The 14,234-nt window shown below is 48.8% G+C and overlaps 1 protein-coding gene across 5 annotated transcripts in view; it reads right to left on the minus strand.

Moving 5' to 3' along the window:
* casz1 (castor zinc finger 1) overlaps nt 1–14,234 on the minus strand; it is a 520,923-nt gene that overhangs the window by 39,987 nt on the left and 466,702 nt on the right. For all 5 annotated transcript variants that reach the window (XM_070860582.1, XM_070860578.1, XM_070860581.1 and 2 more), the window contains 5 exons: nt 13,774–13,837; nt 12,090–12,247; nt 11,347–11,469; nt 6,986–7,303; nt 1,430–1,628 (listed from right to left, as the gene is read on the minus strand). In XM_070860582.1, the coding sequence (XP_070716683.1) occupies nt 1,430–1,628; nt 6,986–7,303; nt 11,347–11,469; nt 12,090–12,247; nt 13,774–13,837 (862 nt within the window). The remainder of the gene's footprint in view (nt 1–1,429; nt 1,629–6,985; nt 7,304–11,346; nt 11,470–12,089; nt 12,248–13,773; nt 13,838–14,234) is intronic.

Genomic DNA, 14,234 nt, shown 5'->3' on the forward strand with positions numbered 1-14,234 from the left:
AACAAAATCCACACACAGGCATCTTCCACCCCCTCAATTGGAGTTCAGGACTAGAACATCGGGTCCTTCATTGAAACATCTGTGAACTCGTGGAAGCAAGTCATCCTCGTTCGAGGGACCGCCGATGATGATGATGTGGCAGCAGCAATGCCTGCTTGATATTGGCTCTGGTGCGGTGCAAACAGTGGACAGCCCCGTTCCTGCTAAGCCGCACAACCGCGGAGCAGTTTGTAGGTCCCGCGCAGGCCACTCACCGGCCTCTCAGCGGAAATAACGCGCAAAGATTTGAACGGGCCGCTCAGCCAGTTAAAGAGACTGCGCAAGGAGAGAACACTGGTTGGAAGGTCAGTTGGTTTTCAATGCAATTCAAATGGAATCCAATCCGTAGAGCTAATCGCGTGTAGGTTTAATTCCAAGGTCGGAATGTTTCACACAGTTCTCCAGAATTGGAAATGTCAAAACGATTAACCTAGAATGTTTCAGCAGCTTCAGTACTCCAATTTTGCCTCTCGAGACTGTGAGTGCGGAGATGCCAGTCTAAAGGAGCATGTAACTAGTGGTCTTAATGGTGAATATCATCAGGGTAGATCCTGCACGATCGACTGTGGAGAGGGCTATTTTACTGTACAGGTGCAGCGTCCCAAATCCGTAAACCCAGGACCGAGGCTGTTTCGGATTTTGCGTTTTGCCGGATTTTGGAACATCTTTCTGACGTCATGAATCCGGAAACACTCGAGCCCAGGTTTGGTTATTTCCAGATTTCGGAACATCAGAAAGGGGGAGGGGTAGCTCGCCGAAGAGCTGGTCGGGCGGCCCCCTCGCGGAGGTGGTGTTCAGGCGGACTGGCGAGGCGAGGCCCGAGGTTGGGTGGCAGCGGCACCTTGAGGTCGGCAGGGTCCGGATTCCGGAACATTTTATGGATGCCAGACGACACTGCCACCAACCGGTCCGGATTCTGGAACTCCGGATTCCAGACGCTGCACCTGTACCAACATACGGACAATGACGGACAGGTAAAGACTACCTGGCCTATCGAGTCTGTCCCACACAATCGCGATACCTTGTGTATCACAACATATACACACTCCACCCCATCTAGAACCATTTGATCTCCTGGGAGAGGCAAAAAATAATGTTAAAGCCCAGGCCAATTTGGGAAATACCTCTCCGACCCATCTAGCCGATTGAAACTAGTCCAGGAGATCACTCCGGACTTGAATTCTCTGCAGTACCTACCTTCTGTAAGAGGTGATCTCCGCCACAGCCAGAAACAAATCCAGCTTTCACTTGAAAGAATTCAGCGGGTCTGCATCTACTGCATGTTCCAGAGTGCGACTATTCTCTGGGAAAACAACCACCTCCTGATGTGTAACCCAGATCTAACCCTATAACAACTTACATTTGTGACCCCTGGCCCTTGTCTGCTTACCTGATTCGGACAGAGGCACTGCAGGGAGAAGTAGGAGAATTGGTCACGCACGTTGACCAGATTGTTGTTGGGATTGATGTGGTCGAGACAATGGGACTCAGCCTTCCCAGACGTTTTACAGACGTACTTGCAGTTTCCAAACAGACAGTGAAAGTGGAACTTGTTTGCGTATTTACAATCGGTCGCCATACAGGGATCGCTGAAAGGAAGCAAAAACACAGTTTAGGACACGGGGTAGAGGGGGTGGACAGCCACTGAAATAGGAGCTGAATGAACATACAGCTACACCTGAAACCGTGTCGGGGTCTGGCCCATTAAGACTGTGAGCTGGCTGGGATGCCTCAATGTCAGCTTGGATCCCCCTGCTCTTCAGCCAAACTGGAAGCGCTCATCTGCTCTCTGACACAGAGCAAAATGTCCTAAAATCACACATGTGTGTTGGTGCTCTTGAGAGGATGTTACACTGTCAAAGGAGCACAGTTATATACGTGTGTGTGTGTGTGTGTGGAGCTTGTAATGAACAAAGCTTTGGATGTGGGCCTTCTTTTCAGGGTTGATTCATAACAACATAAGAAATAGGGGCAGGAGTCGGCCATTCGGCCCCTCGAGCCTGCTCCGCCATTTAATAAGATCATGGCTGATCTGATCCTGGCCTCAACTCCACTTCCCTGCCTGCTCCCCATAACCCTCGGCTCCCCTATCGTTCAAAAATCTGTCTCTCCACCTTAAATATATTCTATGTATCAGCTTCCACAGCTCTCTGGGGCAGAGAATTTCAAAGATTCGCAACCCTCTGAGAGAAGAAATTCCTCCTCATTTCTGTTTTAAATGGGAAACCTCTTATTCTAAAACTATGCCCCCTAGTTCTAGATTCCCTCACGTGGGGAAACATCCTCTCTGCATCTACCCTATCAAGCCTCCTCAGAATTTTATACGTTTCAATGAGATCACCTCTCATTATTCTAAACTCCAATGAGTATCGGCCATTAGACTGTGTTAGATTCCATGCTTTTTCCCATCCAGAAGATTTGCTCTTTGCTTTTAGTGGCTGTATTGTGTGCACCAGTGAACATGTTCAGAGGTTTGTGGAGCTGTTGCACTGTGAGTGGCTTAGCCAGTCATGTGATGCTCAAACGACTCAATAAAACCCCGGCCAGTTGAGTTCAGGTTCCCCACGATGAGGCGTACAGTTGTGAGCCTCGTGGATGAACCGGTAGGGCTCAGTTTGATTGTTGAACCTTGGCGAATAACCCAGCTAGCTCCTTACAGTGAATGTGCAGCTGTGAGTTCTTAAGCAAAGAACCCATGAAGCAAATACGCTGCAGTGGCCTTTGCTGTGAGTTGCGCGATGAACCTCAGCAAATCTGCAATAGCTCAGGTCGAGATTCACAATGGATGAGCACAAAGGAAAGTTTGCTGACAATACAAAGATGGGAGGAACAGCAATGTGTGAGGGAGACACAGAAAACCTGCAAAAGGACATAGACAGGCCAAGGGAGTGGGCAAAAATTTGGCAGATGGAGTATAATGTGGGAAAATGTGAAGTTATGCACTTTGGCAGAAAAAATCAAGGAGCAAGTTATTATTTAAATGAAGAAAAATTGTAAAGTGCTGCAGTACAGCGGGACCTGGGGGTCCTGGTGCATGAAACACAAAAGGTTAGTATGCAGGTACAGCAAGTGATCAGGAAGGCCAATGGAATATTGGCCTTTATTGCAAAGGGGATGGAGTATAAAAGCAGGGAAGTCTTGCTACAGTTATACAGGGTATTCGTGAGGCCACACCTGGAATACTGCGTACAGTTTTGGTTTCCATATTTACGAAAGGATATACTTGCTTTGGAGGCAGTTCAGAGAAGGTTCACTCGGTTGATTCCGGGGATGAGGGGGCTGACTTATGAGGAAAGGTTGCGTAAGTTGGGCCTCTACTCATTGGAATTCAGAAGAATGAGAGGTGATCTTATTGAACCGTATAAGGTTACGAGGCGGCTTGACAAGGTGGATGCAGAGAGGATGTTTCCACTGATAGGGGAGACTAGAGCTAGGGGGCATAATCTTAGAATAAGGGGCCGCCCATTTAAAACTGAGATGCAGAGGAATTTCTTCTCTTCTTGTAAACCTGTGGAATTCGCTGCCTCAGAGAGCTGTGGAAGCTGGGTCATTGAATAAATTTAAGGTGGAGATAGACAGTTTCTTGACTGATAAGGGAATAAGGGGTTATGGGGAGCGTGCAGGGAAGTGGACCTGAGTCCATGATCGGATCAGCCATGAAAGTATTAAATGGCAGAGCAGGTTCGAGGGGCCGTATGGCCTACTCCTGCTCCTATTTCTTATGTTCTAAAGGAAGACAGCGGACATCTTAAACCGCTGGGCCCAGTGTCCATTGATACAGGTACTCTGATACCCCAAGATTCCTGTATTGGCTCTATATCCCTCCTCACTGGGTAGTTTATATATCATAATACGCACAGTTTTGATGTATTTAATGGGTGTTGTAAATTCACAGTGACATTCCGACATTCACAGCTGCCTCGAGTCCTTGTGAAATGACATTGATGAATGAATATTATAAACTTTCATGATGTTCGAAAGTTCATGATATTAATCACGTAACTACAGTGAGATAATGGATAACTGGTATATGTTATACAGACAATAACAGATACCTGCAAATAGATGACACGGCTAGTTCAGTCAAAGGGTTTAGGTGGTATCGTGAAATACAAATTCTCATTTTACAAGCTTTGGAGGTTGGATTACTGCCTTAAGTTCACTTACAGCTATCTATCATTTGTAACAGAGAGTTGACAGCACACTTTTTAGTTCAAGTAGTCGAGGGAGGCTATTTTTGAGATATCAAGTTTTTTATGGTGTCAATCCAATTTTGAAATTCTTAAATAAATCAGGCAGGGGGTTGGCTCCTGTTAACCCCCTGGTGACCCCTGCAGAAAGTGTGTCGTCCGGGTCACCTTTACACCAAAAGCGGCTGAAGAAACCTGGTGGTAGGTTTATCGGGAACGTTTGGAGTTAAGTGAGAGCTTTGTGGGGGGAGGGTATAGTGTCAGCTGTGGCTCAATGGGCAGCACCCTCGCCTCTGAGTCAGAACGGTTGTGGGTTCAAGTCCCACTCCAGGGGCTTGAGCACAAAAATCTAGGCTGATACTCCCAGTGCAGTGATGAGGGAGTGCTGCACTGTCGGAGGTGCCGTCTTTCGGATGAGACGTTAAACCCAGGTCCCATCTGCTCTCCCAGGTGGACGTAAAAGATCCCATGGTGCTATTTCAAAGAAGAGCATGGGGAGTTGTCCTGGGGCCAATATTTATCCCTCAATCAACATCACTAAAACAGATTTTCTGGTCATTATCACATTGCTGTTTGTGGGAGCTTGCTGTGCGCAAATTGGCTGCTGCGTTTCCCACATTACTACACTTTGAAAGTACTTCGTTGGCTGTAAAGCATGTCCGGTGGCTGTGAAAGGCACTATATAAATGCAAGTCTTCCTTTCTGTGCTGCGTCTGGTCAGGTTATGTCCTGACAGCGGCCACCAATGGTTATTGAATCGCAATCGCACTTGTAAGAAAAGAATGAAGATGTCATTGCTGCAGGTTGATTAATGGGAAATTCCTTGTTGTTGAACAACATTCTGCCTGTGGGAATTGTCACGCCATGGCCCGGTCACAGAACGAGGGGAATTCTCCTCTGCACCACTTGCAATGCTGCTTATTTTTTTAAACTAAGGAGTGCAAATTTTCTAACTCGTTCACGCTCGGGATTTTGAGTGTCATTGTCAGCTGGTCGGCCCTCCACCATCGGCAGTGAACATTTAAAAAAATAGAAGATGCTGGAAACGTTCAGCAGGTCAGGCAGCATTTCTGGGTTATGTTAATGGGCCAGATTTTGCTGGAGTGTGCCCTATTAGTTAGACTTTGTTCTGCACTCTTCAGCTCAAACTTGTTTTGTGCTGTAACTTACTATAAGTGTGAGCTGATAATGGCGTGGCAAGGGCAATGGGCAGCTGGGATCTCAGTGAACGGTGGAACTAACAGTGTATCTCTTTAAACAATGAGATTTAAGGATTGAGAAAGAAATAGAGGAATGACGGAGAAGGAGGGTGAATTACAATGGGTGAATTAGAGTCAAATTAGGTATAGAGGCGAGGGCCCAGGGACAGCACGGGCCCAGCCCACACCGCGATATGTGTGCGCACTAGGTCCGTGCAGCAGAACAGGTCTCCAGTCGTCTTGGTTAACCCTTGCCACTGAACCAAGACCTGGCTCTGTCAAGCCCGTGTGGTGGCTGGTGTGCAAGGGCCACCACACGTTAAAAAAATCCACGCACAGGCATCTTCCACCCTTCAGGATGTAGTTCGGGAGCTAGAATGTCAGGTCCCTCATTGAAATACCTGTGAACCCATCCCTTTTTGGTGTGGAAGCGGATCATCCTCGATACGAGGGACCGCCTAATACTATGTTAGTCCTCCCAGCAGCTAATCTGCGGCGTGAGGCAGTCTATTCCTATTGTGACCTGTAGCTTTGGTCTAAGCTAAAGGGAGCGACACAGATCAGTGCAAAAACCCGTTAGGCTGCGCAATTATCACACCATGTTACTAATATGGTAACTCAATAAAACACTCCTGACGCAAACAAGGCAGAGAAAAGCACCGAGACTTGGGAACATAAGAAATAGGAGCAGGAGTCGGCCATTCTGTCCCTCAAGCCTGCTCCGCCATTCAATAAGATCGTGGCTGATCTGATCATGGACTCAGCTCCAGGGGAGGAGGTTTCCCCGAGGCTGGGAAGTCTAGAACAAGGGGTCACAGTCTCAGGATATGGGGTAGGAAATTTAGGACCGAGATGATGAGAAATTGTTTCACTCAGAGGGCGGTGAACCTGTGGAATTCTCTACCACAGAAGGCTGTGGAGGCCAAGTCACTGAATATATTTAAGAGGGAGATAGATAGGTTTCTAGACACAAAAGGCATCGAGGAGTATGGGGGAAAAGCGGGAATCTGGTGTTGAGATAGAGGATCAGCCATGATCATATTGAATGGCGGTGCAGCCTCGAAGGGCCGAATGGCCTACTACTGCTCCTATTTTCCATGTTTTCTATGTTTCAACTCCACTTCCCTGCCCGCTCCCCATAACACCCTTGATTCCCTTTATTGTTCAAAAATCTGTCTATCTCCACCTTAAATATATTCAATGACCCATCCTCCACAGCTCTCTGGGGCAGAGAATTCCAAAGGTTCACGACCCTCTAAGAGAAGAAATTCCTCCTCATTTCCATTTTAAATGGGCGACCCCTTATTCTGAGACTATGCCCCCTAGTTCTAGATTCCCCGACGAGGGGAAACAGCCTCTCTGCATCTATCCTGTTGAGCCCCCTCAGAAACACTGCAGAATGATCAAACAATACTTGTCGGCTTTGTAAACCATCTTCGATCATTTCCAACTTCCCCTGTAAGATTCTGGCTTTTTCAGAAAACCACGTTTTGTGGCCGTCTCCTGAGCACGCGGACAGCCAGGCCCTTTGACGCCTACGCAATATTCCATACTCACTTCTCTTGAAACTGGAGGAAGCCTGGTTTGACCTGGGGCTTGGCGTTCTCCAGGGACGTGGTGGCCAGGGAAGATGTCACCAGCGTGGAGACGGGGATCTGTGGGACGGAAGCCGCCAGCTGTTTCCAGGCGAGGAGCGTCGGGGCGGAGGTGACCACGGTGGGGCTGGCCGCAGAGAGTTGCAGGGCCGCGGCGGTAACCATGGCGATGGAAGGAAAGGCCGAGGTGCCGAGAGCTCGGTTCTCCATGGGGATCAGGGTCGAGAAGCAAGGCTCCGACTTGACTTTCACCACTCCGCCATCAGCCCTAAAGTGGAAGCTGCAGAAACCGGAAACATTCTGTCAGTCACACTGCGGAGTTAAAGAGAAAGCGCCCCCCCCCCGCCCTCGCTATAGGTTACGCAAAACGCTTTCATCAGGTCCCAACAGATACAGAGGGTGACAATGAAACGTCCTGTAATGTATGCAGCTGTGAGGATGTTCACAGGTTTGTCGAGCTGTTGAGCACGCGGTGTCTACCAGTACGCTCGCGGCCTTCCGCAAGAGGTGGGCGCCGGAGGGACTGGAGTGCATCATCACCCCCGGCAACCACATTTTAATTTGATGTTTTTTGTCTGAAGTTTAATTTGTTTAAATTTGTCAGTTTTAGTGCCCCTTTAATAAGGGGGCACTTGATTTACAGTTTACACCAAAATAGTTGTAGAGCTGTTGAGTTGGGAGTGGCTTAGCCAGTCACATGATGTTCACTAGACTCAATAAAACCCCAGTCAGTTGGGTTCGGGGGATCCACGATGGGGCAGGTGGTTGAGAGCCTGGTGGATGAACTGGTAATGTGTAGTGTGATTGTTAAACCTTTTGCTAATAAACCAACTAGTTCTTAATAGCAATGTGTTGCTATGAATTCTTAAACAAAGAACCCACGAAGCAAATACATTAAACTACCAGATTGTCGGAAAATCCATCTGGTTCACTAATGTCCTTCAGGGGAAGGAAATCTGCCGTCCTTACCCGTCCTGGGCCTATATGTGACTCCAAACCCATGGCCATGTGGTTGACTCTTAACTGCCCTCTGAAATGGCCCAGCGAGCCTCACCACCACCTTCTCGAGGGCAGTTCAGGATGGGCAATAAATGCCGGCCTTGCCAGCCATGCCCACATCCCAGAATGAATTAAAAAAAAATATATATAACAGGTACAATGTCAAGCGCATAACAGATTAAAATATGAACTGGGAATGCTGAAAATACAAAGAGGCAGATAGTTTTTAAACAAATAATAAAATTCTTCAAACTTCTAGCCTGGCAGTTGCTGTCGGGGGAGGGGGGGCAGAGGGGTGGGGTTTGACGTTTTATCAGGACGATCCCTTGTCTGATATTGTAGCTATGTTTTAGCCTGGGATAGCTACCGCAGTGAATTGGAGAAATGTTGTGCCTTCACCCCACTGATGTCACCACAAGTGGGGTGAAGGACTGCGAGGGCCAGCCACCAATCAGCTGTCACTGCCCCAGCCTTACCTCATTGTAAACACAGGCCCAAGATTCATTTTAGTCCCAGATCCTTCCACGGGCTGAATGATGATTTATTTTTCAAATTCATACAATCATAGAAATTTACAGCACGGAAGGAGGCCATTCGGCCCATCATGTCTGTGCCGGCCGACAAAGAGCTATCCAGCTAAACCCACTTTCCAGCTCTTGGTTGGTATAGCCCTGTAGGTTACGGCACTTCAAGTGCACATCCAAGTATGTTTTAAATGTGGTGAGGGTTTTTGTCTCTATCAACCTTTCAGGCAGTGAGTTCCAGACCCCAATCACCCTCTGGGTGAAAAGATTTCCCCTCAAATCCCCTCTAAACCTCCCCCCATTTACTTTAAATTTATGCCCCCTGGTTGTTGACCCTGCTTTGGGATAATCAGCATTGAAACACTGACCACACTCGATCAGCTCCGCTGGGCAGGCCACATTGTTCGCATGCCAGACACGAGACTCCCAAAGCAAACGCTCTACTCGGAACTTGTCCACGGCAAATGAGTCAAAGGTGGGCAGCGGAAACGTTACAAGGACACCCTCAAAGTCTCCCTGATAAAGTGCAACATCCCCACTGACACCTGGGAGACCCTGGCCAAAGACCGCCCTAAGTGGAGGAAGTGCATCCGGGAGGGCGCTGAGCACCTCGAGTCTCGTCGCCGAGAGCATGCAGAAATCAAGCGCAGGCAGCGGAAAGAGCGTGCGGCAAACCAGGCTCCCCGCCTATCCTTCCCTTCAAGTACTCTCTGTCCCACCTATGACAGAGACTGTGGTTCTCGTATTGGACTGTTCAGCCACCTAAGAACTCATGCTAAGAGTGGAAGCAAGTCTTCCTCGATTCCGAGGGTCTGCCTGTGATGATGAAGGGAAATAGGTCCTCCTATCCACTCTATCTTGGCCCCTCATAATTTTAGACACCTCAATGAGGTTTCCCTCAGCCTCCTCTGTTCTAAAGAAAACAATCCCAGCCTATCCAATCTTTCTTCATAGCTAAAATTCTCCAGTCCTGGCAACATCCTCGTAACTCTCCTCTGTATCCTCTCTCCTACAATCACATCTTTCCTGTAACGTGGTGACCAGAACTGCACGCAGTACGCTTCTCATTGAATAAACTGCCTATCCTACTCTCTCCCTCTCTTCATGTGTGATCCACAGGTTTCATCAAGGCCATCTAATTCTTTATTAAAAAGTTATACGAAGGGGCAGGTGTATGGATCTGAATTGCTACTGTTCCAAAGAAAACAACCTCAGCCTATCTAATCAAGCCTGTGTAACTTTTATTTATCACATTTTTGGAGGTGGTTCCCCTTCGGGACCTCTGCCTTCCCCCACCCCTGTAAGAGGGACCTGTTGCCTCTCCCTCCCCTCACTGGGGTCCGTACTCGGTGCTGAACCCATCGGATCAGCGTTACTCCGACTGCAAAGCCCACGGATTTCTTTAAATTGCCGGCTCTTCACGTGATGTCATCAGTGTAATTGGACCTTGAGTAACCTCTGCTTTTTTTTTTAATCTGCATAAATTATTTAAATAATAAACTGATCTAAATTAGAATCATGACTGGGTCAGAGCAAGGTTACTCAGCACTTCATAAATATAAACAGCATCAATTTAAAGGGGCTGGGGCGTGGGGTAAAGTGCACTGCCACACTCTCTCCCATATTGATAAGGAGTGGGGTGCACCATAATTTGATCAGTTAATAAAAAGTCTAATTAAAGGGGAAAAAGCAACATCCGTGGCCTGTAACAGGACGGATCAGCAAGTGCAGCCTGGGCCCACATTTTGTTCTATATCCTGCCCCTCGCTCACTACACTGCGGAGAAGCCCTGTCCAATTATTGGAGCAGCGACAGATTTTTATTTACCTCGCAAATATCGAGAGTTGCCATTTTAAAATCTTGATTGAAAAACCAAAACTGGGGGACAAGCCCTAACCCTAACCCTTTACTACATGGGAAATGGGCGTGAGGGGTGAATTTCCCGTGCCCAAACTCGCCCACTGTCCGGCAACTTGACGTTACCATCGTCCAATCCCCCATCATCAACATCCTGGGGGGTCACCATTGACCAGAAATTTAACTGGACCAGCCTCATAAATACTGTGGCAACAAGAGCAGGTCAGAGGCTGGGTATTCTGTGACGAGTGTCTCACCTCCTGACTCCCCAAAGCCTTTCCACCATCCACAAGGCACAAGTCAGGAGTGTGATGGAACACTCTCCACTTGCCTGGATGGGTGCAGCTCCAACAACACTCAAGAAGCTCGACACCATCCAGGACAAAGCAGCCCGCTTGATCGGCTCCCCATCCACCACCTTCAACACTCACTCCCTCCACCACCGGCGCCCCCTGGCTGCAGTGTGTACCATCTACAAGATGCACTGCAGCAACTCGCCAAGGCTTCTTCGGCAGCACCTCCCAAACCCACGACCTCTACCACCTAGAAGGTCAAGGGCAGCAGGCGCACGGGAACACCACCACCTCCACGTTCCTCTCCTTCTGTGTTGTACTATTCTATGATTTTATGATAAATTCGACATAAAATGGGCCCTGGCTCCCCCCCCGACCCCTCCTGTTTAGTTCACTCTCCCCCTCCCTCTCTGGGGTTTATTTATGGACAGAGCCAGCTGACTTTCTCAGGGCGCCATGGTTTCGGGTAGACGAGACCCAATGTTCAGTGAGCTCAGGGCCGACGGGTTCCAGGCAGGTCGCCGACCTCACGCGCTGGACCAATTGCTCCCGCGCCGTGTGTAACAACCAGGGCCCGTGAAAATGCTATTCTTACACTGATGCGTTTGAAGGCCATACAGTGATAACATGGCGTGTTGGGTCACACTCACTTGGCGTGCTTGATGGCACCATCCAGGGTACTGAAGAGGGCACCGCAATCTTCCACCACGCAATGGAAATGGGTTTTGTGCAGGAAATCACACTGGGTTTCACAGTAATCTTCTGTGGTAAATCTAAGAATGAGAGTTAGCAAATTGTTAAAGAAAGATAGACTTGCATTTATATAGCGCCTCTTACAAACACCGGATATCCCACAGCGCTTTACAGTCAATGAAGTACTTTTGGAGTGTAGTCACTGTTGTAATGTAGGAAACGTGGCAGCCAATTTGCGCACAGCAAGCTCCCACAAAGAGCAATGCGATAATGACCAGATAATCTGTTTTTTAGCGATGTTGGTCGAGGGATAAATATTGGCCAGGACACCGGGGATAACCCACCTGCTCTTGTTTGAAATAGTGCCATGGGATCTTTTACGTCCACCTGAGAGAGCAGACAGGGCCTCGGTTTAACGTCTCATCCGAAAGATGGCACCTCCGACAGTGCAGCACTCCCTCAGCACTGCGCTGGAGTGTCAGCCTAGATTTATGTGCTCAAGTCTCTGGAGTGGGACTTGAACCCACAACCTTCTGACCCAGAGGTGAGGGTGCTACTAATGTAGTAAAACGTGCAAAGGACACACACACACACACACACACACACAGACACACACACACATAGACACAAACCACGCTCACCCACTGAGCCATTGAGGAAGCCAGAAAAGTTCAAAGGAGGAAGGGTTTCTTGTCCCTACCTGCGCAGGTATTTCTCCCAGAATTCGGTGCGTTTCTCCTGTCTCTGCGAGCCCATCACTTTGCTCAGGAAGGAAGCCTGGTCGGCGTCTGACTGTCCGCAGTCAGGTTCCGTCTTGAGATTCAGTAAATTCCCCAGCCCGCTGTTGCCAAGGGACACCTAATGACAGAAGCACAAGTGCTCATAATAAATTGGCATCAACATCCAAAGAAAGAAAGAACTTGCATTTCTATAGCGCCTTTCATGACCACTGGATGTCCCAAAGCACTTCACAGCCAATGAAGTGCTTTTTGAAGTGTAGTCACTGTTGTAATGTGGGAAACGCGGCAGCCAATTTGTGCACAGCAAGCTCCCACAAACAGCAATGTGATAATAACCCAGATAATCTGTTTTTGTTATGTTGATTGAGGGATAAATATTGGCCCCAGGACACCGGGGAGAACTCCCCTGCTCTTCTTCGAAGTAGTGCCAAGGGATCTTTTACGTCCACCTGAGAGGGCAGACGGGGCCTTGGTTTAATGTCTGATCTGCACCGCACTGGGAGTGTAGGCCTGGAGTGGGACGTGACCCACAGACCTCTGACTCTGCGTGACTTGTGCATAACAAAGTACTTTCACGGGAGTCCTCTGGCGCTCCCCTGCCCAAGATGGAACACCCTAAACGTTGTCGCGACGCAGCTTGGTGATTCGCGGTTGAGGCAGAACCCCCCCCCCCTCGGCTGAGGCAGCTCACCTGGTGAGGAGGGCGCCAAGCTTGGACCTTCCTGATTTGGGGGTCCCACTCCTGGTGGCTGTGACTCCCGAAGACGTCTAGAGCAACAAGCCACACAGCGGAACATTTACAGGGGCTTTTCACCGCCCCCCCCCCACCCCCGCCCCCAAAATAAAATCAAGGAAAGCTATCCTCAAAGTACCACGACAACCAACTGAGATTTAGCTCTTTACGAGGGTTCTGCAGCTTTTAAACGCGTCACTGTGGAGCTGAGGCCAGGATCAAATCAGCCATGGTAAGTACTGCAGGGAATCAAATACAGCCAGGGTGATCTCCTGGGCTAGTTTCGGTCGCCTGGCTGGGTTGGAGAGGAATTTTCCCAGATTTTTTTTTCCCCCAATTGGCCTGGGTTTTTATCTGGTTTTTGCCTCTCCCAGGAAATCACATGGCTCCGGTTGGGGTGGAGTGTAGAATGTTTCGGTGCAAGTGGTGTCGTGGTTGTGTGAGGTGGACTGGTTGGGTTGGGTGCTCTTTACCTTTCCGCCATTGTTCATTGTTCATAGGTTTATATGTAACCTTCAGGGCTGCTGACCGAGGGCCGTGCGGCTCTTTGTCGGCCGGCGCGGACACGATGGGCCGAAATGGCCTCCTTCTGCGCTGTAAATTTCTGTTTCTATCTTATTGAATGGCGGAGCAGGCTCGAGGGGCCAAATGGCCGACTCCTGCTCCTATGTTCTTATGTTAACCCACTCCCTGGCACAATCCCTTGGCATATTCCACTCCATTTAATTACGTTAATTAATCTGCGGGTGACGGGCTGAAGTGCATCGTGCATGATCGATTGCTTTAGAATGTGAAAGATTTTGACACCGCAGACTTGGAGACTGCGGTTGAAATAACTAAAAACAAACAGGATTAACCTCCGCATCTTCCTCATCTGCCTCTGGCTGCACAGCTTGACGGGTGGCTCTTACCTTGTTGAGAAACGAGGACAACAGGGAGGTGTTTCCTGATTCCACGTGCCCATTCGACTCACTGCTGGAGGGAAAGGAAAACATTTTTAGGCCAGTTTCCCCACGGCTACTGCGACCAGACCGGCTGACGGAACGAGGAGGTTACGCTCGGCACGGTTATCGCGGAATTCAACGTCCGAGACGCTGGCTGCATTCTCAGCGCAATCTGCCTGACAGGTCCAAAACTTTTAGGGGTACGGTAGCGTAGTGGTTATGTTATTGGACCAGTGATCCAGCGACCTGGACTAATGATCTACAGACACAAGTTCAAATCCTGCCACGGCAGCTGGGGAATTTAAATTCAGTTAATAAATAAATCTGGAAGTAAAAAGCCAGTGTCAGTAATGGTGACCATGAAACTACCGGATTGTCATTAAAGACCCATCTGGTTCACTAATGTTCTTTAGGGAAGGAAATTTGCC

Source organism: Pristiophorus japonicus, chromosome 18 (genome assembly GCF_044704955.1).
Source record: "Pristiophorus japonicus isolate sPriJap1 chromosome 18, sPriJap1.hap1, whole genome shotgun sequence".
Taxonomy (NCBI): domain Eukaryota; kingdom Metazoa; phylum Chordata; class Chondrichthyes; family Pristiophoridae; genus Pristiophorus; species Pristiophorus japonicus.